We start from the raw sequence: 23,857 nt of genomic DNA, 5'->3' as shown, positions 1-23,857 counted from the left end.
AATACATAAAAAATGTAGGGATTGAATAGGGGCATACTTCTTTTTTCCATTATGAGATTGACCATTGTATTCTCTTTTTTCTTTTATTTGCTATTTTCATAATTAAAAACCTTTTTTAACATTTATCAAAAATTCTATTATGATTTCACCACTAATGTATCACATTTTGAAATCCCAGAGACCGAATAGAAATTAGACCTAAATGTAGACTACATTCTTTATATTTTTTCCTTAAAATTATCATTCCCTCTCTAACTTTCTGTTCCCTTTGTACTCAATCGAGTGACTGCCATAAAATCTAGAAACTCAATCGTCAAATACGAACCAAAATATACTACTTTATCAGACTCACTCCTTTTTAAAGATAAACAAAAACTAGGAAATTTTAAGCAAGCCACCAGCAGATTCCAATAGAAAGTAGAAGATAAAAAGCTCATGTCCACTGGAAGAACAAGCTTTTCTCCTTGTAATTCCTTCGATAGTCTCCCGCTAATGGAAATGGGTCAGTTTTCTTCCACTTCTCTTAGCTAATCGCTCACTCGCTTACTTTCAATTCGCCAGTTTGTTCTGATTCAGTGAAATGGTTTGACAATCCAATTTTGGCGCTCCTTTTTTAGGAAAGCAATTAGAAATCATTGTATATTTTTCTAAAAGAGTCATTTTATAATCTATCTTAATTTATGTACTTTGTTTCTCTATTTTGAGTTGGATATGGCAGGGTAGGAAACTTTTACAATTTTGGCAAATAGTTGATTGTTATAGATTTTGTATGTTCCCCTGTAATCTGAATCTAAGGCCTGTATTTGGGGTGTAGATTGTGTCTAAATTGGTGTAGTTCTTAAATTGAGATTTTTCTTTTATCCTTTGATATTTCTGGGTCTAGTCAAATTTAGTACTAGGCTTCCTCAATGGTTCTTAATTTCGAGGGAGCAGTACCATGCATATGTTCTTCTTTTTCTCTATCTTTTTTTCCCCATAATATTTCATTGAAGTTTTGGGGCTTTTTTTTTGGTCTAACAAGTTTCTTTTGACTGGTAAGTTTTGCGTACTACAGCTTTTTGTTGTCTTGATTGGGGGAAGCCATTTCAGGGAGAAGGTTGTTTTTTATATCTGGGTATTGTTCCTTAATGCATGCACCTTATTTCTATTCTTTGGGTTTCTGGCTATTAGTTTGTTTTGGTTATGCAATTTTATGTCGTTTAGTTGGGTTGCCTGCAACAATTTGATGTTTTAATAAACATTTTCCTGGAGAAAAATGGGTTTAATGGTCTCTTCATCAAAGCTCTTTTTGTGCTTCTTCTTTCAAGAAGTTTGAGATTTCTGATCTTTCTATAGCGGGTTATTTTGCTAGAATCTGCCTGCATTTATTTGATGGTCACATAAGAGTTGTTTTGAGGTTCTAATTTCATGGTACCATGATCAGTTGACCCCCCTCCAGGGTTTTAATTTTGTTGGAAGCTAGGTTGTCCCGTAAGATTAGTCAAGGTGCGCATAAGGGTCCAGATATTAAGAAAAAAGAAATTTGTTGGAAGCTAACGTTGGGGTGGGCAAAGCCCTCCCAAGAATTATTGAGGCAAGTCATGAGCAAAATTATTCAATGTGTGGAGCTCCTGACAATGATTATAAAAAAGTGTATATTATGGTTGTAATCAAAAGATTGACACTCATTTCAAATGGATTGGATATCTTGAACTACTATTTGACAAAGATTCTTGTTATTTCTAGTTTCTTACTTTTACTCAATAAGGAAGTTGTCATTATTTGTTTTTCTTTTGGCCCCATCCCACATTAGATTTTCGTTCTCGTATTTTAATATTATGTTGATATTGCATTTATTGTTATTGTTCTGATCAAACGAATGGCATCATGTCAAAGCATTGTCTTTAAGACAAAATATGAAAACTCTAACGAACATTTTTTAAAGAAAAATATTTCTTTAGGTTACTCTTTCTTTTTCTTCATTTCTTTTCGTGAGTGTATTGTACGTATGTGGTATAGTGTCAAGATAAAAAAAATCACTTCATAGTCTCAAGACTCTCGGTATATATTCCATTATTCCTTTTCTAGAGTCCTTTTTGAACCTCTCTTCATGTAAACAACCTTACCGGTTGCCCTTGGAAATATATCTCTAGAATTCTTATCTTTTGAACCGTGTTGATGACAGTTACAGAAAACAATGCAGTGTGCTCCTTTAAGTAGTGATTTTCAGAAAGTTTTAGACAAACGAAAGGAGTCGCTAGAATTGAGACTGGAGGAAAACGGTTGTTCCAGAGGAATTAAGGTCCATAATTAAGAAAATTCTATTCTATTTGGTTTTGGTTTTGTTTGCATAAAATTGTGTCTGAATATTTTATATTTAAGTGTTATCCATCATTTGTTTCAGGATTCCAAAGTTTCTTCTTTTGCATGGAGGAACTTTTTTTATTACAGGTAATGTTTTAGTCATACAATTTTTGTGCTATAACTTTGTTCTGTTTCTTTATTTCAACATGGAGAAATTAGTGATTTCCATCTGTCTACTCGTTTGGTTTACTTTATCAGATGTGCCGTCATTAGTTTTCTTACAGTCGAATCTGATGGACTCTGGAGAATTGTTGCATTACCACTGCAATACCTAGATAGCGTGGATGTGAGCTGCCTGCCTCAAATGAATCAATTTACAGCTGAGAGAAAATTGGTGCAGGAAGGCCCTGCCTCTACTGGTACATACTCATTTAATTCATTCAGATGTAGAAGCTTGCTGGAGTCGAATAAAAAGTTATTGGATAGTAAAGCCATTAAGTCGTCAGATAAATCCTCTGGCAAGTTCTCTTGTACGAGTTCATGCTCCAGCTCTGCTTTGATGTCAAGTGACTCTAGTGCAATCTCTGACATCCCCAATGGCAGAGCTAAAATGCAGAGATATGGGAAGAAAAATCCAAGAAAGAAGGCAAAAAAGAAAGAAATAGAAAGTAAGAAGATATCTTCTGAATTTGTCTCTGCTGAAACGGAAGTATCATCCAAGGATTCTGCCTGTGGAAGTTTTTTGTCAAAAGCTTGTGGCAGTAATGATTCAGATTGTAGTGATAGATCTGTTTTGTGTTCCATTGCACAAGAAATTTTTCTGCCAGATTTTAGGGCCAGTAAAAATGGTTTTGAACGAGATTCTGAGAGGATTATTCAGCCACTTGGAACCGCAGATTCAATATCCTTTGAAATTGTTGATGAGAATGCATCTGAGGTTTCATCTTCTGCAATAAAGAATTATAGTGAGTATTATAAAGTTTGTGGATCCAGAAACCAGGCCCTAATCAAAGTACCTGGTTGTGCCCATGTCGATGGGGGAGTAAATTCAAGAGAGAGGTTATTTGCTGACAGCTGCAAGGATTTTTGCTTTAAGGATTCTTTGGATAATAATTCTCCAGATTCTAAGTGTGTTAGTTTAAACAGTAACACTGATAATTTTAACTTGAAATTAAAGGAAAAGAAAGGTTTTGGAGTTGATTTGTTGAAAGAACGAAGTTCACCTTCTAAAGAGAACTACTGTTTTCGTAACACAGTAAGAGATGTAGATGTGAATGCAGAAGTGGAGAGAGCCAATCATGGTATTCGAGAAAGTACTGTTAGTGAAACTCGTTCAGTCTTACCTGGAAAGAAAACTAAACAAAATAAAAAATTGGCCGGGAGTACAAGGATGAATAGATATGGTGGTCTGGTGAGTTCACAAAGGCGTACAGGGAAGGAAAACAGACATACTGTCTGGCAAAAGGTTCAAAGGAATAATAGTGGTGGATGTTGTGAACAGTTGGACCAAGTAAGTCCTATCAGCAAACAGTTTAAAGGCATCTGTAATCCTCCTGTTGGTGTGCAAATGCCAAAGGTCAAGGATAAAAGAACTGGGAACAGAAAACAGCTGAAAGAAAAATTTCCCAGGAGGTTGAAACGTAAAAATACTTCAGGACAAGAGAAGATCTATCATCCTACTAGGAATAGTTGTGGAAGTAATACTAGTTCAATGGTTCACAAATCACCAAATAAAAGTTTGGATATTCGATCAATGGGCTTTGACATAAGAAGATCAAGTGATGATCCAAGATCTCGTTTTCAAAATGATACTACTGATAAATGCACGACTTCCGAATCATTTGAAAGTACACAAGTCTGTCTAGGTGGACTGTTGTCAAACAAACTTATCTCCAATGGTTTGAATAGTCAAAAAGTAGAGAATGACTCCAGCTCATCACCAAGGTCATGCGACTCCTTAAATCAGTCAAATTCGGTAGAGGTTCAGTCTCCTGTCTACCTTCCTCATCTTTTCTTTCAAGCAACAAAAGGAAGTTCCTTGGCTGAACGCAGCAACCACAACAACCAACCTAGATTACCTCTTCAGAACTGGTTGCCAAGTGGAGCAGAGGGTTTGACCACCTTGGCCAGACCTGATTTTTCGTCTATGAAAGATGCAAGTATGCAACCTGTTGGCACTTCAGAAAAATCAATTCAAGAAAGAGTCAATTGCAACTTACTAAATCCTGTTTCTGTTGTAATTGAGGGGATTCAGCATTCTAGAGATGGGAATCATGGTCCTTTAGAACATGAATGTGAGGTGCAGAAGATGCATGGCTATGATACAACCACACTACAGGATCATAAGTATGAATTTGATGTGGATGAGCATTTTAGTTGCAAATCCTCACGTGAAGATGCTTCTAGAATGGAGCAAGCAGTGAATAATGCATGTAGGGCGCAATTGGTATCTGAAGCTATTCAAATCGAAACTGGTAGTCCAATTGCAGAGTTTGAAAGATTCCTTCATTTGTCCTCCCCTGTTATCAACCAGAGACCCAAGTTAAGAACTAGTGAAATTTCCCCAAGAAATCTGCCAGGTGATGTGATGCCATGTAGCAATGAGACGGACAACATTTCCTTGGGTTGCCTGTGGCAATGGTATGAAAAACATGGCAGCTATGGCTTAGAAATAAAAGCCAATGGTCATGAAAATTCAAATGGATTTGGCGCTGATAACTCTGCATTCCGTGCATATTTTGTTCCATTTCTTTCAGCTATTCAACTATTTAAGAGCCAGAAAACTCATGTTGGAACAACTACTGGTCCTGTGGGATTTGATTCGTGTGTAAATGATATAAAAGTGAAGGAGCCCTCGACTTGTCGTCTTCCAATATTTTCAGTGCTTTTTCCCAAGCCCTGTACTGATGATGCAAGCGTTCTGCGGGTTTGTGATCAGTTTCATAGTTCAGAGCAACATTTGGCTTCTGAAAAGAGGAAATGTTCAGAACAATCGGTCAACATAAAATTATCTGGAGAATCAGAACTCATTTTTGAATATTTTGAAGGGGAACAACCTCAGCAGAGAAGGCCATTATTTGATAAGTAATTGCTCTTACGCTTTTTTGGAAATTACTAGTCTGATTTTGTTGGTAATATATTGTCTAACTCAGATCTTTTCTTATCATACTTCAGCTTATTATTATTATTATTCATAAGAAACAAACTTTGCCATTGGAAACTACAAATGGGAGAGATGATACCCAAGTGTTGTGTGTTAAGACAAAGGAATGGTCTCACTCAGGGGGAATGGGCCTTCATTAAACAAAGAAACTGAGTGATTGACATCGAATAAGAGTCCATCCACGACATGAGAGGAGTGATCCAATTATATTATATGAGGGAGCCCGGACCTATCCTTTCTTTTTTATCAAAAATGTCCGTGCTGTAGAGAACCGATCCACTGGTCTTGATCCTATTCTATACGCACGCAATTTGTTTAGTAGTAAGGTAACTAGAAGCGGGCTAAAGCTACAAAAGGGGGACAAGATTCATCAATTAGGTGACAGCAAGGTTTGTGACCGTGCGTGCATGCAGACGGGGCAAGGAATAGGATACCAAATATAACAGATTAGTATCATCTCAGCTTTCTTCCCTAAACCTAAGTTTCTCCTAAACATCCTCTAATGTCTTTCCAACAAGTCTTTTAAAGAGTACCATTTATTGCACAAGACAAGGAAATCTTTGCTTTCTCTTGCAATGTATGATCAGAAAGTAGTTGTGGCATTCAAGCAGATGCATCATTCGATAAATGCTTAGTCAAACCCAACTTTTGGATTGATGATACCCACAATTAGAAGTATATTTGGAAAAGATGAATAAATGACAGCCCCTGAGGAATCATTTGGTAGGGATTGGGACTTCAGATGGGCTTAGAGCTCAGGTACTAGCTTTAAGCCTTGGAGTGGAAACTTTAATGTAGGAGTTGATATTTCTTGGAGTTGGCATAGGACCATGGAAAATCTCCTTGGATTAGCTGGATGTGCTCGTTGCCATGAATCCTAAAAGAACTAGGAGAATGAATGATCATCATTCTCACTACTCTAATAAGAGAGACACACCAATTAGAAGACATTCTACTCTATCCAGCAGTATTTATGTCTTTCAAGACAAATGTCATCATAAAAATTTTATTTTTGGAAATTTCCTTTTTATGATAGTTGGTCCGATGATTTGACAAAACAACTACGTTAGAAGCAAGTCGGCGAAGTACCAAGTAGTATATTTGTTAAAAGGAAATTAGGATTTATTCCTAATTATTTTATTTTCCATTATTATTTCCTTTTTGGTATTTTCCATTTATGTGTTTTCCTTTATTAGTTTATTGATGTCTATTTATTCACCTTGTAGAAGGTTGATTATGTACTCTGAATTATCTTGATATATTCAATAATATATGAATTTAACATGGTATCAGAGTATTAGGTTTCATCCCATTGAACCCTAGCTGCCAAAGTCCTGTTCGTTCTCTGCCTCCGTCAATCGAGATCGACGGAGGCAAACTCATTGCCCGTTACCAAAGGGTTTTCTGTTTGTTTTCCCCTATCGTACTAGGATTTTTTATCACACCTTTGTATACCAGGTCACCCAACCCTGCCTAGCTGCAAACCGCTCAAATCCGTCTGCTCCGTTCTTGTCGGGCCGTGAGTTTTGTGCTCCTCAGATCAGTCACGCCTCCCAGATCCAGCTGTTGCAAAGACCCGTTTGATTCAGATGCGTCCATCACCACCAACCCTTCGTCCGTTCAGATCCACTCCTGTCCACGCCAAACAGGTTCCGGCTCAGATCCACGCTTCTACTTCCCATCTCTGTAAGATCGACGTCTGGCGTCTTCAATACTGTCTAGATCTTCTATTCGATAGGTTTCTGTTTATGCATCTCGTGGGTTTGCTTCAAATTCGCCGTGGGTTTCTATCACGTGGATTTATGCCAAATGAAGGATTTCACGAAACATTGGTTTAGTCGTTGAAATAATTTACTCATACTGGTTTAATTTCAATCACTGGTTCGTTTTGGTCCAGCCCGGTTTGGTCAATGGTCAAGGTCAAAGAGTCAAATTTTTCAAATAAATCAATTCGGTTCAGGTCATTCAATACCGGTCGCGTTCAATCATACATGTTTTGGTTCGGATCAGTCAGCTTGATTCAGTTCAATTGGTTTTGGTTCACTCAGTTTGGTTTTATTCAAGTTGGTTCAATTTGGTTTATTTGCAACTCTAGCAAATCCGTTAGTGGAAAAAAAAAAAAAAAAAAAAAACACTTTTGTGGGTCTTTGTCTATTTTCAAATCAGCAATTCGTGGGTTTTGTTTTAGATTTCTCTATGAGGATCTTTGTTCCAACCAAGAAGTTCTTATTTCGTTCTTCGTAGGTTTTGTTATAGATCTCTATATGAGGATCTATGTCTCTAGCCCAAAAGGTTCTTGCTTTTGCTCTTCGTGGGTATCTGTTTCATTCCCAGATCTGCTGATTTGTTTTCGAAATCATCTATGCAAACTCAAGTTGTTCGCCAATCTACCACCTTAGTTTGAGGGAGGGTGTTAAAAGGAAATTAGGATTTGTTCCTAATTATTTCGTTTTGGTATTTTCCTTCATTAGTTTATTGAAGTCTATTTATTCACCTTGTGGAAGGTTGATTATGTACTCTGAACTATTTTGATTTATTCAGTAATATACAAATTTAACAGATTTTAATATATTCACCCAAATTATCCAATCTTCACAACACAGAATAGCCATTAGGGCTTAGCCACTTGGCTGACAATTCTCCAAAATTTCTTGCTATGAAGGTTTCACTCTGCCTTGGCCTCATTCCAACAATGGTGCATTCATCTCTTATTGGGGTTGGCCAGTTAGCAGTCTTCCCAAGAAGAAATTACCCTACTCCCCACTCTAAATTTTACGTAAGCATCCATATAAGTTTTTCTGTTAAAAACAAATTCCCTTGGCTCCACTGTATCCTTTGTCCTTTGTAAACCATCTACCGACATTAGTGCCATACATAATAACCACAACAAAGTGCCAAATAGTTGCTGTTGCCAGAGAAAATGCCACGCTCATTCCAATTCCATGCCATGCCACTTTTCTCTTTCTCAGGTTACCTCACTCGAGACTGCATCTTCTTGGGTTAAAGAGAAATTTTCCGTCAACTAAAACTTCTCCGTCTACCCTTATAATCAAACTAAATGAATTCTCTAACCTATCTCTCCATTAGTTAGCCGTATTATGAATTTCATAGAGAGAAAATAGGAAGGAATGTTGGATAGCACAGATTGAGAAAGAGTAGGGTGACCTCTTCTTAAAGGGGAAAAACTGTGTTCTTTCATTTAGTCAGTTTCCCCCAAACTCTTTTTATACTACTGGATTCCAAAAGCCAACCTTGATTACATGTCCTTCAAGAGGCATAGCTAAAGAAGTTGAAGGCCAATGAATAAATGTTGCATTCCATCTCTTTCTGCTTAAGAGGCATACCTAGAGATTCCAGTTGCTCTAAAACACTGAAAATTAAATATACAATCCTGTTGTCGACCCCACACAATTTTACTCTTGAAAACAAAATGTTTGGCAATGTCCCTTTCTTCTTGACACTACGAACATTTCAGGACAAAATCTTCACAATTTAACAACCGATAATTCAGATCCTTGTGAAAATTATGAAGAAAAACATTTTTATATTCATTATGAACTTGGAGTGGCCACTGGCATCTATTTATATATTTTTTTCATGATCTTGTGATTTGCCTTTGACCTTTTCTCCTTAATCAATAGCTTTATGATATATGCTGGTTTTAAGGGATGGTTGCATTTCAAATTTTGCATTCCAGGCTCCAGTTGCTTAATATAAGGATCAACCAATTGCTTGATATGTTGGTTATCTTAGAAAGCTGGACAGGGCTTGACACATCATTCTTAATGGCTAATTGAGAACTATTTTGAAATTGATCTCAGTTCTATTGTTGAATCAGGATACATCAGCTGGTCGAGGGAGATGGATGTCCACAAGGAAAAATATACGGGGATCCGACCATGCTCAATTCCATAACTTTGAATGATCTGCATGCTGGATCATGGTTGGTTATGACAGACATTTGCAAGTGTTTCCTGTAGTTCCATAGTCTACTAGAACTAGATCATATGTGACCAAATTCTTAATATATCTTTTCATTGTACAAAATAATATGAATGTCATCATGGATACAGCACCGCTGAAGACAAAAAAGTGATTTGATTGTTTTTGCATTTCAGGTACTCAGTGGCATGGTATCCCATTTATAGGATACCAGATGGCAACCTTCGAGCTGCATTTTTGACTTACCACTCATTAGGACATTTTGTTTCTAGAACTCCCCAATCTAACTCTCCAGATACAAATTCTTGTTTAGTTTGTCCAGTCGTGGGTCTTCAAAGTTATAATGCACAGGTAAAGTTTTGCTAATTCCCGCTTCTAATTCCTCAGGTTTCCTGACATTACTAATGGAAAGTGGTTGATTTACAAGATGTACAAACCATTGATTTTCTTCCTCCAAATCTTCAAGTGAAAGGGGAAATGTTTGAGTTGAAAAGGCCTAGCTTCTTCCGAGGGGGATGAAGAAAACCTCCTCAGTTTCAGCATAGTTGTCAATCCATTAAGTTTTGAACAGTCAACCTTGAGCGTGTTTTTCGTTTTACATCGATAAATTGTTATTTTCACATCCTAAACAAGGTTTCTAAAATTGTTGCATTGCATAAGGATTGATGTGCATCTTTCATAAACGTTCTCTTTGTTACATGTGCAGAATGAATGCTGGTTCGAGCCTAGAAACGGTAAGCCTACATTTACCCCTGGCTTAAATCCTCCTAGAATCCTTGAGGAGCGCCTGAGGACGCTGGAAGAGACTGCATCTCTTATGGCCAGAGCTGTGGTTAAGAAAGGAAATCTGAACTCTGAAAACACGCATCCAGATTACGAGTTCTTCCTCTCACGGAGACTGTAGTTACATAACCAGAGGTTTCATGCTTAGAACTTATCAAGGAGATTCTTTCCTTTTGTCAATATTCTTGAGAATTTAGTTTAGGTTAGGACCTAATCTCAAGTAGGATGTAAGAGAGCAGCTGATCTTAGTCTGTAATGCATTTACACAATGTTCTTTTTGTTACTTTGGTATTTTCCACCTCTTTTCTCTATCCCTTCATAAATACCTTCTAAATTGGTATATTGACTATAACAAGATGAAAGAGAATAAATGAAGTATCAACAAAACTGTACGTTTGAGTGTGTGTTAATAATCAAATATACTTTTTTTGGTAGATTATTTATCGTTTTTGTATGTTTCAAGTAGAGATTTTGATTTTGAAATTTGGTGTGATTTTGCGGGATTTTATATTTTAATTTAAAATTTTGGTTGCCAAGAAAATTAGTGTAAGCTAATAATTGAAAAATTGAGAAAAAAAAATGAAAGTATCTATATGAAAAAAATGAGTATATTTGTATAATTTATTTGTTTTTCAAACTTCAAGTCATATTTTTTTATATTTAAAAATACCTTTTTTTTTTTACTTTTTTTTTTAATTTTAAAGTTATTTTTACAACAAGATATTAAAGAATTTTCATATTCTAACGATCTAGGTATTTTTAAACTTTTTTTAAGTTTAAGATTATTTTTTAAACTTTTGAAAGTTTAAGGGTATTTTTTAAAATAAATTTTAATCGTATCCATTCAAAACTAATGACAAAAGTATTTTTTTAACTCTTTTTTAAAGTTTAAAGATATTTTTTAAACTTTTAAAAGTTTAAAAGTATTTTTGACATAAAGTATAAACTTAGTTCGAGTTTTTTTCTAAAAATTATTTTTTATAAAAAAAATATAAGCAATAGTGTTCTTCCACGTGGAATATGTAAAATTGATGTGTTGTCTCCTAGTCCTAGATCATTGACATTATTGTTGTTTACATACATCACGATGGGGAGAAGATTCATTGGATGGCAGCAATGCGGGGCCCGCTTGCCCGGCTTCCCATTTTTCAGCAGATCATTTTTAATTATGCCAACACTACCCATGGCCAATTATTGATCCACACGTCAATTATTATTTTTAAAGTATAATGAGACACTGTCATGAGATGAATTTTCAATATTCAAAATCTTTAAAGAAAAATTTATTGTTTTATATGTGTTGAGTTAACACGTAGATTGTCTACTGTTTATTTATATCTAATTTTAATTAGCTAGCAAAGTAAATCTCTAAAATAAAAGGATAATTTAACCATTTTTCTTAATGGCATTTTATTGATTTATTTTCTTTTTACCTAAATTACGTGTTCTTGGCGTTGGAGTTAAGCAACGGTATTCATTTAGGAAGTGAATTAGTTAGTTATTTACTAAAAGAAAAGATAATTCATTAGTTAGTTATTATTGTTATATTTTTATAGGATGGTTTTTCTTAAACCACTTTTTTATCATAGATTAATTTTGTTTGAATTATGAACTTACAATTCTCATATTAAAAAAATGTTTTCTAATCTCAAAAATATATAAAAAAAAAAAAAAAAAGAGAGAGAGAAAAACACATACATCTTGTAATAATAAATTTATGTAAAATTTAAACGTGTTCTACATTAATTCATTTTTAATTTTTAGACAACTTCACTAATATGAGCACATTCATGTTAGCGCACACGATATCGATTTCAATAATTGGGTGTTATAGAGTAGAATACTTCTTGTTTTTAATGTGTTCAAATTTTAATTCATTTTTCTCTTTAAAGGTATTATTGGTGAGAAATTATAAAATTTAGATTACATGTTAGACTCTCAAATTATTCATTATTTTTTCTTAAAAGAAAAAAAATTAATTAAATAAATATAACTAAGCAAATATCTCCACAGCAGAAAAAAAAAATATAAACGGTTCTAAAAGGAAAATATAATTCACAAATAAGAGTGATGGTCGGTTCTATTTTGTCGATTTTGGAGTCAACTAAGAACCAAACTGAACCAATCAGTTTTATAAAGAAGGGATCAAAACTAATGTCCAATAAAAAACAAAACCAATAGTTTAGTTTTATTTAGATCGGTTTGGTTCTTGGTTTTTGGCATTTTCTCTTTTTCTTCCAACTTTTTTATCTTTATTTTCACTTTATTTTGAATCGGTCTTGTTTACTAATTTCAAATTAAAATTGAGGTTATTTCTTTATTTATAAATTGCAATTTGACATTTTTTGTTTTTTCATGCCATTTTTCTAAATTAAAAAAAAATATACACGTTCCATAATAATTGATTTTTATCTAAACATCAAATTTATATGCACCATAATAATTAAAATACTAAAAAAAACACCTAATGAAGAGTTTACTTTTAAGGACATATATATATTATTGATTCGATTCAGTTTTGATTGATTTTTCTAATAAAAACTGATCCGAACCAATATTTTTTTTGCTCCAAATACAAATCAATATGTCCAATTTTATACTAAAAAACCAAACCAAACCATTGAATCGATTTGACTTGATTTGGATTTTCGATTTTTCGGTTTTGCACTCCTACACATAAGAAAGCTAACTTCCCAACTACTCTTGACATTTTGTATGGCTATGATAAAATATTATGTTTATTACCGAAAATAAAATTTCAAAATAAAGACCTCCATAACTTCATCCTAATACAAATACGTTTGTTATAAATAAATAAATTATATAATGTAAAAATACGTCCATAAGTTTTTCGGTATATTAAGTAACTTCACCCTAAATAGTCTCTAATTTTTAAGTAATTTTTATTTTAACTCTTGATCTCTCTTTAACTTTTTGAAAGTTCACTCCATCCTATTTGAATTAAAAAGGTTCAATTATTAATAAAATTTTGATAAATCATTAAATTATTTATTCAATTAACATATTAAGACATTTTACTGTTAACAAAAATTTACTACGAATGTGAACTTATGTCCTTATGCTAATTGGCATGTACATCTCTCTTGACTAGGGATGTATAATAGGGAGAGTCGATTTTTCGACCAAACTGTCATCGAACTAATTATGGTCAGTTTAGTAAATGTGACCTCAACCATTGAGGAGTGCAAATCGATCATCGTTCGGTCAGTTTTGGTTGGTTTTTTCTTTAATCTTTTTTTAAAATTGTTGGTTTGAATTTTTTTCCAAACCGACACCAACCAAACCTCTCCTCTTCTCCAACCGACCTCCTTTAGTTCGGTCGGTTCACTTTTTCAATCTAATATGCCTACTCCAACTCTTGACGTCGCAATCAACTTGCAATAGCATTAAAAGAAAAATCAACTTAAATGAAAACTTTATAAGGTATAAAAAGGTAAAGTTGAGAATTTTAAAAAAGCAAAGACTACTTTAAGAATAAACTTTATATATGTATATATAAAGTCGGAAACTTTTTAGTAGACTTAGTCCTAAACTTAAAACAAATTATTACATTAAATAATAGCATAGCTAAGCAACGGGGGGGGAGTAAAGTTATAGTAGTAAATCAGAGCGTGAAAAAATGAGGGAAGTGAGGAAATTTCCATCGGCCAAGTTGGCAACTCCTATCACTGTCGAGCTCATGGCTCCTCTCCAAATCGCCGACTTGGAAGTCAATCGGAGACCAATTTGGGCTATTCTTTTGTCTTGTTTCCAACAATTTTTCATCCAAGCATCAAATGATAGCTACATCCTCAATCTTTGTGCGGTTTCTATGAATTCCACTTCTTTGGTTCAGTTCATCACAAGTTTCATTTTCCAGTTCTGATTTTAACCTCTTAAATCGTTGATATCAAGACGTTATGGAGGAGGAACGAGTGGATGACCGTGTTGTGAAGCGTTTGGATTCAGAACGCGATCCAAATCAGAAGAACAGGCAGAGATTTGGGGGTGTAGGTGGAGTATTATCGATTGAGGAGTTCTTTGAGGACCAAGAAGTTCCTTCGTGGAGGAAGCAGCTGACGTTTAGGGCTTTTTTCGTTAGTTTTTGGCTGAGCGTTTTGTTCAGCTTCATTGTAATGAAGCTCAATCTGACCACTGGTATTATACCTTCACTCAATGTGTCTGCTGGTCTATTAGGTTTCTTCTTTGTCAAGTCGTGGACGAAATTTTTGGAGAGATCAGGTCTCTTGAGGCAGCCTTTCACCAGGCAGGAGAATACCGTCATCCAAACCTGTGTTGTTGCCTCGTCTGGTATCGCTTTCAGCGGTTTGTTCCTTAACCATTTTCATTCACTGCTTGTAGTTTCTTGTTTACTTAATTTGGACTGGAGTACTAAGCTCGATTTCAAGTTTTCGAATACTATTATTTTCCCCTCGTTGGTTTGTTGTTTTGTTGTGCGTTCTTGGGGCAGATTTTGGTGAACTTCTGTGATCAGTTCTGTGCCATCATCTTGATTGCTCTAGTTTCCTATTAAGAGGGAGTGTGATGAGTATGATTGCTCCGATCTTTTTTGGGTGAATGATTGCGGCTTGCTTGTAATTAACTTACATATCTGTTTATTTTTGTGCGTGTAGCCTTGCTTTTGTTATTTGTTTTTTTTTTTTTTTTTCTAATGGAAGTAGCTGCAACTTGCATATACATAAACAATTAGAAAACTTACTTTCCGATATAAATAAGGTTGTATCTCCTCTGAAAAAATTATTGGCAGAAAGTCGTCTTATATATATTACATATTGCAGAAGTTGTTGACCGTACCTTGGAAGCTCAGCTACTTACTTGTACTGTAGTTTTTCCTTGGCCTTCCATCACCATGACAGGAACATTTTAACATTCGTCTTTCAATTGAAGAAAAATGTTACTCATTTGCCCAGAAGCCTGTGAAGCTTACTTCATTACTCTTAGAAATGTATAGGAAGCCAGTTTACTAAGGCTATTTATACACCAAGCTTTCAAGAAATGATTCCTTTTTTTTTTTTTTTGGGATAAGAAACCAATTTCATTGACTTATGAAATTTACAAAAAGTGGTCAAAGCCAAGCCAAAGGAGTTACAAAAGAAATCTCCAATTGATCAAAAAGAGAAGAAAGATTATAAGAATTAAAGAAAGATGTACATTTGCACCATGTCATAGCATGAAAAATAGTGAGCTCAAAATAGCAATTAAAGGAGCTTCCCTTATCATTGAAAAGACGTTCGTTTCTCTTCTTCGACGTAATCCACAAAAAAGCACGAATCAAATGCAGCCACATGATCTTCTTTTGTGTGGGAGAATCTCGGTAGACTATTATTACTGAGTACTGTTTCTTCTGTGGGAGAATCCTGGTAGACTATTATTCCACATCATTAGAAATTATTAGAAATCCATGGACAAATCATTAACTAATTCCTGATTTCTGTTGGACTAAATTGATTTTTTTTTTTTTTCTCTATTCACAGGAGGTTTTGGAAGTTATTTATTTGGAATGAGTGAGCGGATTGCTCATAAAGCATCAGGCAGCAAAGATTTCAAAGATCCATCATTAGGATGGATGATTGGTTTTTTATTTGTTGTTAGCTTTCTTGGCCTCTTCTCAGTTGTACCCCTGCGAAAGGTATGCTGTCATATTGCAAGTTGGAACAAATATTTTCACTTTATTACAAATAAAGCTTTAGAGTTGATTTTATCCCAAACTAAGCTATGAAAACTTTGATGCAACATATATTAATGTGAATAAATTGATACACAAACAACTGCAACGTAATACATGGTGAAGGAACTTTCAGATACTATTATATCACACAAGATACGCCCATACCTTTATTTAGGGCTTCTATGAGTGTTATTTCTATAGATGAGTTTGTCTTGTTCTTAGATTCTAGATGATATATTGAATATTCTTCCTCTATGGTTCAACTTCATTGGAGAATTTCTTTTTCCCTCCTGATGTTCTATAGAGTGGTTGAGTGTGTTTTTTTGTAACATTTCCTTTCTCCTCCTGTAATTCCTTTTAAGTGAATTATTTCTTACTCAAAAGATAAACCAATATGAGCATAGCTTGACTTATACTCCTTCGTCCTTCCCTCGAGGTCGAAGGTTCAATTTCTCATGCCCCACATTTATCCTACTCAAAAGATAAGGAAAAGAACAGAAATTTATGCTCCCAAGTTGATGTTGCAACACATGTTGACTTGAAATTATCCATTATTATTTTGAATCTTTGATCACTTTGACTCGGGATTAATTGCAGATCATGGTCATAGACTTCAAATTAACTTATCCAAGTGGTACTGCAACTGCTCATTTGATTAATAGTTTCCACACTCCCCGAGGAGCAGCACTAGCAAAGTAATGCGTTGTTATGCATGATAAATTATAATGATATTAAAATGAAAGCCCTTCTAATATATACTCTTTTTTTTTGCCTAATATTATAGGAAACAGGTGAGATTGCTTGGCAGGTTTTTCTCTGTGAGCTTCTTGTGGGGCTTTTTTCAATGGTTCTTTACATCTGCAGATGGTTGTGGATTTGCACATTTTCCAACATTTGGGCTCAAAGCATATGCAAACAAGTATTACTTATATCTAATGGCTTCACTTTGATTTTTTAGCTTATTCTTCAATTAATTCAGGGAACTTGATTGCTATATCTTTTATATATACCTTTTACGTCGATACATGAAGATTTGAAATTTTCAAGAATAAAACTTATCGTTGCAATTTCAAGACACTGTCACATGTGGATTCACTATGTTCTTCTGGTTAATTATGTAGGTTTTACTTTGACTTCTCAGCAACATATATTGGAGTGGGGATGATTTGCCCCCACATAATAAATGTATCAGTGCTTGTTGGAGGAATTATCTCCTGGGGCATAATGTGGCCTCTCATAGAAGATAAAAAAGGTCAATGGTATAGTGAGAAATTAAGCTCAGATGACCTAAGTGGACTTGAAGGTTATAAGGTGATCTTTCATCTCAAACAAGAAAACTATTTCTCTTCTCTTCCCCCCCAAACCACAAAAAGAGATAAAAACCCTCTTAAAAGGGGACTTATTTTTACATTGACCTCAGGTATTTATAGCAATAGCTATAATTCTTGGTGATGGCCTATACAACTTCTTCAGAGTATTGTCTCGGACCCTCTCCGGATTGTTCGACCAACTTCAACGCAGAAGAGAGAGTGAAGATTTTTCCATGGAAAACTCATCAAGGTCTGAGTTATCTTATGATGATGCACGAAGGAAACAACTTTTTCTTAAGGATCAAATACCAATCTGGTTTGCCATTGGAGGCTATGTTGTAATTGCTGTAGTGTCGATGAACACTCTTCCACACATCTTTCCCCAGCTAAAATGGTATTATATTTTGGTCATCTACATCTTTGCTCCTATCTTGGCCTTCTGTAATGCATATGGATGTGGACTCACAGATTGGTCTCTGGCATCCACTTATGGAAAGCTTGCCATTTTCACAATTGGTGCATGGGCTGGGCCCTTGCATGGGGGAGTTATTGCTGGTCTATCAGCTTGTGGGGTCATGATGAATATTGTCTCTACAGCCTCAGACCTTATGCAGGATTTCAAAACTGGTTATCTAACTTTAGCTTCACCTCGCTCCATGTTTGTCAGCCAAGTAGTCGGCACAACCATGGGCTGCATTATTTCCCCTTGTGTCTTTTGGCTCTTCTACAAGGCATTTGATGATCTTGGTCTTCCAACTGGTGAATACCCGGCCCCTAACGCAGTTCTTTTTCGCAACATGGCTGTGTTGGGTGTTGAAGGCATTTCAAGTCTACCAAAGAATTGTCTTACCTTTTGTTACGTGTTCTTTGCCAGCGCAATTTTGATTAACTTGATTAAAGACTTGATACCAAAAAAGTGGGCAAGGTTCATTCCCTTACCCATGGCAATGGCTATATCATTCTATATAGGACCATACTTTGCAATTGATATGAGCCTTGGTAGTCTGATATTGTTTGTGTGGCAGAAGTTAAACAGAACCAAAGCCGAAGCATTCGGTCCCGCCGTAGCATCTGGTTTGATATGTGGGGACGGGATTTGGACGTTGCCTAATTCAATTTTGGCTTTGGCGGGAGTCAAGGCGCCAATTTGCATGAAGTTCCTTTCAAGGTCAACCAACGCAGAAGTAGATAAGTTCTTAAGATCATAGATCTGAAATTTTGACTCTTTGAATTTATCTATAGCTTTGCGGTAGCTAAATACATGTATGGGCTAAATTATCTCAACGCCACCCTCTTCTTTTGGTTTCTTTTATGTTTGTATTGGTTTCTTTGGGGGCATGGGAGAGCCAGGCTTTATTCTGTTGTATGGCGAAGGGCAGTTGTGGTGAGATTCGAAGATAGAAAGAGGGAGAAGCAAAATTTTACTGGACAATGATGAAAAATGTGGCCTAGTTTTAACATGTATTTATATGCTAGATATAATGGTGAAAATAAATGTTAAATTAGGTGTATTTGTGAAATTTAGTTCCATTTTCTCTTTGATGTTAGTTTCAACTTGGTGATGAAATAAAGTATTAAATAGATGCCAGGTTCAAAGTATATTGAGATTAAAATTTTAAAGCACATTAAAAATAGGTTAAATTATATAACATATCATACAAGTTAGTATAGCTAAAAAATGGCAGGCTGTATATGTTAAAGAGATATGTGATTTGAATTCCTTTGCTCTTTTTATGTTAAAAAAAAAATTAATCTTATTCTTCTAAAGTTGCAATATTACCTATAACTTTGTATAAATCTTTTAAAACAACGCTTGGAATAGAAATTTTCTAAAATGTCATAAGGAAGTTAGGAGTTGGAACAATGTGTTGACCTAAAATACTGCAACAATTCAAATCTTCGTTCTAGGTTATTGCTACCTATCACCCTCTCAAAATCTATGTTATTATTATTTTTTAAAAAAAAAAATTTTAGTGTTAAGTGTTTAATTTAAAAAAACAAGTCATTTTGGAAGAAATTAGAGTGTTCGGCAACCGCTTAAGGTTGTTTTTCATGTGTATTTTAATCTCTTTTTTATTAAAATTGTTTAAATAAAAATAAGTTTTTTGAAAAACATTTTTATTTCAAGTCAATCCAAATACACCTTAAATTAAACTGTAATACATTAGAAATAATACAATCAAATTTCACCATCCCATAATTCTTGAATATTCTTGTATGGGCTTGTTGTAGCATTGACCAGAAATTGACCTAGCCATCTTTTTTTCCTCCAACTTGTCAATTTCTTTCAAATCTTCTTCATCTAGTTTGAGATCAAAGGAGGCCATGTTCTCCTCTAGTCTACTTTCATTGAAGCTCTTCACTACTGCACTTCCTCCCATTGTTAATATCTAGCTTAAAACAACTTGTCCATGTTTGAAAGTGATTTTGAAATGGTTAAAATCACTTCTATCAAGTTTAAAATTATTCTAAAACACGTCTTTCATCACTAAAAATCAATTCAAAGTTTAATTTACATGTTTTTAAATGCAATTTTACTATAAAAATTGATTTTCCGATGATTTTGAAAATGACAAGTAATTTTAAACATTTTAAAATGAAGTAGATGAAGAAATAGTGACTACCTGTGCTGGAGTTGCTTTGTGCTTGGAAGCAATAGAATAAACAATTGGATCTTTGAGCAAATTCTTTAACCCAAATGGATTCCATGGACTCCCAAGAGGTGAATATGCAGTCACATGTACATTGTTTGAAAAGCAAACCTCTCTCAGCTTTCTTTGCTTCCACATTAGGTGCATTTCTACCTACAAAAATAAACAATTTTTATATTTATATTACTTTCAAGTTAATTTAATTTGCACTCTGGTTTACTCAACTCTTCTTGTGAATTTTTTAATCATGTTAAGGGATAGGTAGATGAATATGTTTACACATGCCATATAAGCCTTTTTTTTTAAATGATATTCCTAGTATCATGGATCTTTAAAATGGTAATTGGCGTATTTATCTATTAAGATATGATCAGTTCTATAAAATAAATACTAAAATTTGAATTTTTTTTTTTTTTTTTTTTTGAAAGAAACATTATCAAACTATTAAATAAGTGCCAAGATATCTGAATTGAAATAAAGTGAGACAAAACGTTTCCCTCTCTAAACAATATGAAGTGTTTCAAACATATTTAAATCTAAAAGTCAACCAAAAAAAATGTTCCCAAAATTCAAACACAGAGTTACAACAAGCCTGATTAGCAAGGAAATGAGCTTAGAAGGTTGCAATTGTGATAAAAAAAAAATAATAATAATAATAATTAAAAAAAAAAAAAAAAGTAATGATTAGTATAAGCCTACATCCTCTTCTCTTACACACAAAGAAAAAATATTAAATAAAATATTTTCTAAATTTTTTTTTTACCATGTGTCAGAATTTTATTGGACAATCTCTTAAGATGCATCAAGATAGATGCCACCAAGGGAGCACCAAGTTTTATTTAAAAAAACAAAAAACAATCTCCTAACCATTCAATAATTTGACCATATTATAAGCATTAGTCTCCACCTAAATATATAGGGGCTATTGGCCGAAAAAGCTCGAGGACCAACGCAAATAGCTTGGATCTCAAGACAAAACCAACACACCAATGAGCTATAATGTATCAACAAATCGTAAAATAATGTGTTTTTTCCAATATAAATATAGTTCAACTGACATAAAACGTGTGTTTTTCGATTAAATAAAATAACATGTCTGATTAACAGCAGGAGGTAGAGAAGCAAAATCTAGCAAGTGTAAGATCTTTTTGGCCCAAGTCCACACACTTTTCCATATGAGCCCATGTGCTCTCAAGCTCCAACTCATCCAACTCATCTTCATTAGGAACCAAATTGGAAGCCCATGGCTTTAGCTTCACTGGCCAATGGATCAGGTAATTGTCCACGTATTCCAACCCTAATCGCCTACAATATATTATTCATTTGTTTAAATACTACTTTAGTCTCAATATTTTAATTTTCGTTCATTTTAGTTTTTAAACAATTTTAAAAAGGTAATCATTTTGGTTTCATAAAAATAAATCAAAGTTGAAAGTATAGAGTCTAAAATGAACAAAAACAAAAAATACAAAGACAAATAGTATTTAAACCTTATCTTCTTCATTTATAACTAATTCAACCCTAAACTAATAAACCTAATTCTCAAATAAAGTGTAAATTATAAAGACTTTAGCAATAAATATGAAGTTACTTACTTTAAAGACCTGTTAAGAGCTGAAAATGGATCATGGTGCTCATTGCACCATAGCTTAGTAGTCACAAAAATATCTTCTCTCTCCACAATCTGATTTTCAATTGCTTTCTTTATAGCTTTTCCAACTGCTTCTTCTGAACGATAAACACTTGCAGTATCCACATGCCTATATCCAATCTGCATTTATATACATAAAGTCAACGCTTTAGTTGATGTTGATGTGTGGTGGCAGGTTAAGTAGGATCTCGTCTCGGTGTGGTGCTCGGACAAATTCCAACCTAGACCCATCCGTTCTAGAGCTTGGGCAAGTTTTCTTTGAACATACCTTTCAACTTTGAAATTATTCCAAAATATTATATTTTTCATTAAAATAATGGATAGAAATTGACGTGACTGCTAATATGTAAAGATTAGAAAGAGTATCTGATATTATATTTACAACTATATAGAAGATTAAGATCGTTATTATCATTTATTTCACCTCAAAAGGTATCATTAAAATTATTTACAAAATCAATTTTTACACAATTGGACGTTGATTTACATAAATGATGTTGTGAATGGTGTCACATATGCTTCCTAATCTTTACACGATAGCCATCGATTATTATCATCCATCGATTTTATCTTATTCTAATCCCAAGAAGGAAAAAAAAACTCTCCAAATGTATTTTTTGGGAAAAATTTCAAAGTTCAATGGTAAAAGTGAAACTTTTCATAGTCTATCAACAAAACTGAAACTTAATCAGAAGCTTAAGTGTATTTATAAAATTGAACAACAAATTTCATATATTACCCATAGCATACTAGAATTTTTCTCTTAAAGGCTGTTTGAGAGGATAGAATGCAATCAGGATTACTGGATGGAAATCAGAAGATTGTTAGAAAGCATGATATATTGTAGGCAGAATGGACATGGAATCGTGAAGTGTGACAACGGTGGGAAAAAGGACTAAGTTGAAAAATGTGGGAATGAAATGAGTTTGGTATTACAAATCGTACCCAAAACCCTCAATCTAAACATGAATTTTTTATTACATTTCATTCTAAACTCATCCCATTCCAGTAAAACAAATATGCCCTTCGTTTTTACGCTATTTGTTTTCAAGAAACTCATATAAGTGTTCGTTGACTTGAGCATAATTTCACTAGTCAAAATATTATACCTAAGTATTTAAATCTTCCCTTTCTCTTGGATTAAAATGATAAAGCTTACCGGAAATTAATCCTACAATTTTAATATTAATATTTAATATATTTCTATATTCTACTTAAAAAAAGATAAATTAAAAAAATATAGGAAATTATTTCAAATGATAAAGCTGTTGAAAATATTTACAAAATATAGCAAAATTTTAAAACTATTAATGATAGACGCTGATAGATACTAATAAACTTCTATCCGTGATATTGTCTATTAGTGATAGTTCTAATATATTTGGAGAGTTTATTGGTGTCTATCAGCATCTATCATTGATAGTTTTAAAATTTTGCTATATTTTATAAATATTTTGATTTATTTTTTTATATTTAAAATCAGTCGTAGAAATCTTTCTAAAATGAGGTTGATCTTTCATTCATATCATACAAGTTTTTAACCACACAATACTGTAGGATTTTTTTCTTTAATTTTTTTTCTCCTTTTACAACCTTGTAAAATATTAGTAAAAGAAAATTCCAGAAATTTTTCCATACTTCTACATTAAAATGTAATCATGACCCACAAATCAAAAATAATTGTAACGGGTAATACTATTAAATTTATAATATTTTTAAATAATGACAAATATAGTTTGATATATCATGGATAAACTCCAAAAATCCTAAAAAAAAGAAAAAAACAGTGAGAGAAAAAGAGTGATGGTGTCCAAGATCGGACGGTGGACAGAGGCAGGCAGCATAAAAACTTGACGGCAGTCTGACTAGACCGAAGCTAAATCGTGGATTTGTCTACGATTAACAACCCTATTTTTGTTAAAAAAGAAAATTCTTCCCCACTATTTTTGTCATTATTTTTAAAAAAAAATTGAGTTCAAAGAAGATGTATTTTCCGTTAATAGCCGTTGATTAAATATTTTATTTATATTAATTACCTGGATGCCCTTGATTATAGCAGCTTCAATTGGATCTCCATTGAGAGAGTAAGTGAAGGTGCCGAGTCCAAGCAAAGGAATGCTTCCTCCGTAACTCAATTGCCTTCTCATATCTCATTCACATGGAACTACAAAATATTTTCGAAATTTATTGAACAAATAAAAATTATAAAAATAACTATATTTGCCCCAATCATTTCAACTTTTGGTTTTTTTTTTTTTTCCCTTTAAAATTGTAAGTCTTATTTTCGAAATTTATAGGAAAAAAAATTATAAAAAAAAAAATATATTAAGCACAATCATTGCAACTTTTGTTTTGTTTGTTTTTTTCCCTTAAAATTGTCCTCGT

General features: G+C 33.7%; 2 protein-coding genes and 1 pseudogene across 5 annotated transcripts; 2 read left to right on the top strand and 1 right to left on the bottom strand.

Moving 5' to 3' along the window:
- The first annotated feature begins 274 nt into the window (after positions 1–274).
- Positions 275–10,558, top strand: LOC120083142. Of its 4 annotated transcripts, none has more exons than XM_039038727.1 (7): positions 278–502; positions 2,171–2,281; positions 2,384–2,430; positions 2,542–5,367; positions 9,285–9,389; positions 9,565–9,739; positions 10,095–10,558. In XM_039038727.1, the coding sequence occupies exons 2-7, from the start codon at positions 2,177–2,179 to the stop codon at positions 10,290–10,292; spliced, it is 3,456 nt and encodes a 1,151-aa protein (XP_038894655.1). In that variant the 5' UTR covers positions 278–502; positions 2,171–2,176; the 3' UTR covers positions 10,293–10,558. The 4 variants fall into 4 exon arrangements, with proteins under 4 accessions (XP_038894656.1, XP_038894655.1, XP_038894653.1 ...); XM_039038725.1 differs by having other exon boundaries at positions 279–502; positions 2,165–2,281; XM_039038726.1 differs by lacking the exon at positions 278–502 and adding an exon at positions 525–1,573 and having other exon boundaries at positions 2,165–2,281.
- A 3,262-nt stretch (positions 10,559–13,820) lies between these two features.
- Positions 13,821–18,690, top strand: LOC120083050 (probable metal-nicotianamine transporter YSL5). The gene is made up of 6 exons (XM_039038570.1): positions 13,821–14,497; positions 15,667–15,821; positions 16,458–16,555; positions 16,645–16,779; positions 16,982–17,171; positions 17,281–18,690. The coding sequence occupies exons 1-6, from the start codon at positions 14,092–14,094 to the stop codon at positions 18,376–18,378; spliced, it is 2,082 nt and encodes a 693-aa protein (XP_038894498.1). The 5' UTR covers positions 13,821–14,091; the 3' UTR covers positions 18,379–18,690.
- A 659-nt stretch (positions 18,691–19,349) lies between these two features.
- Positions 19,350–23,718, bottom strand: LOC120083667 (annotated as a pseudogene).
- Positions 23,719–23,857: the final 139 nt, after the last annotated feature.

Source organism: Benincasa hispida, chromosome 8 (genome assembly GCF_009727055.1).
Source record: "Benincasa hispida cultivar B227 chromosome 8, ASM972705v1, whole genome shotgun sequence".
In the NCBI taxonomy this organism is placed as follows: Eukaryota; Viridiplantae; Streptophyta; class Magnoliopsida; order Cucurbitales; family Cucurbitaceae; genus Benincasa; species Benincasa hispida.
This window is presented reverse-complemented; position numbering and strand designations above follow the sequence as displayed.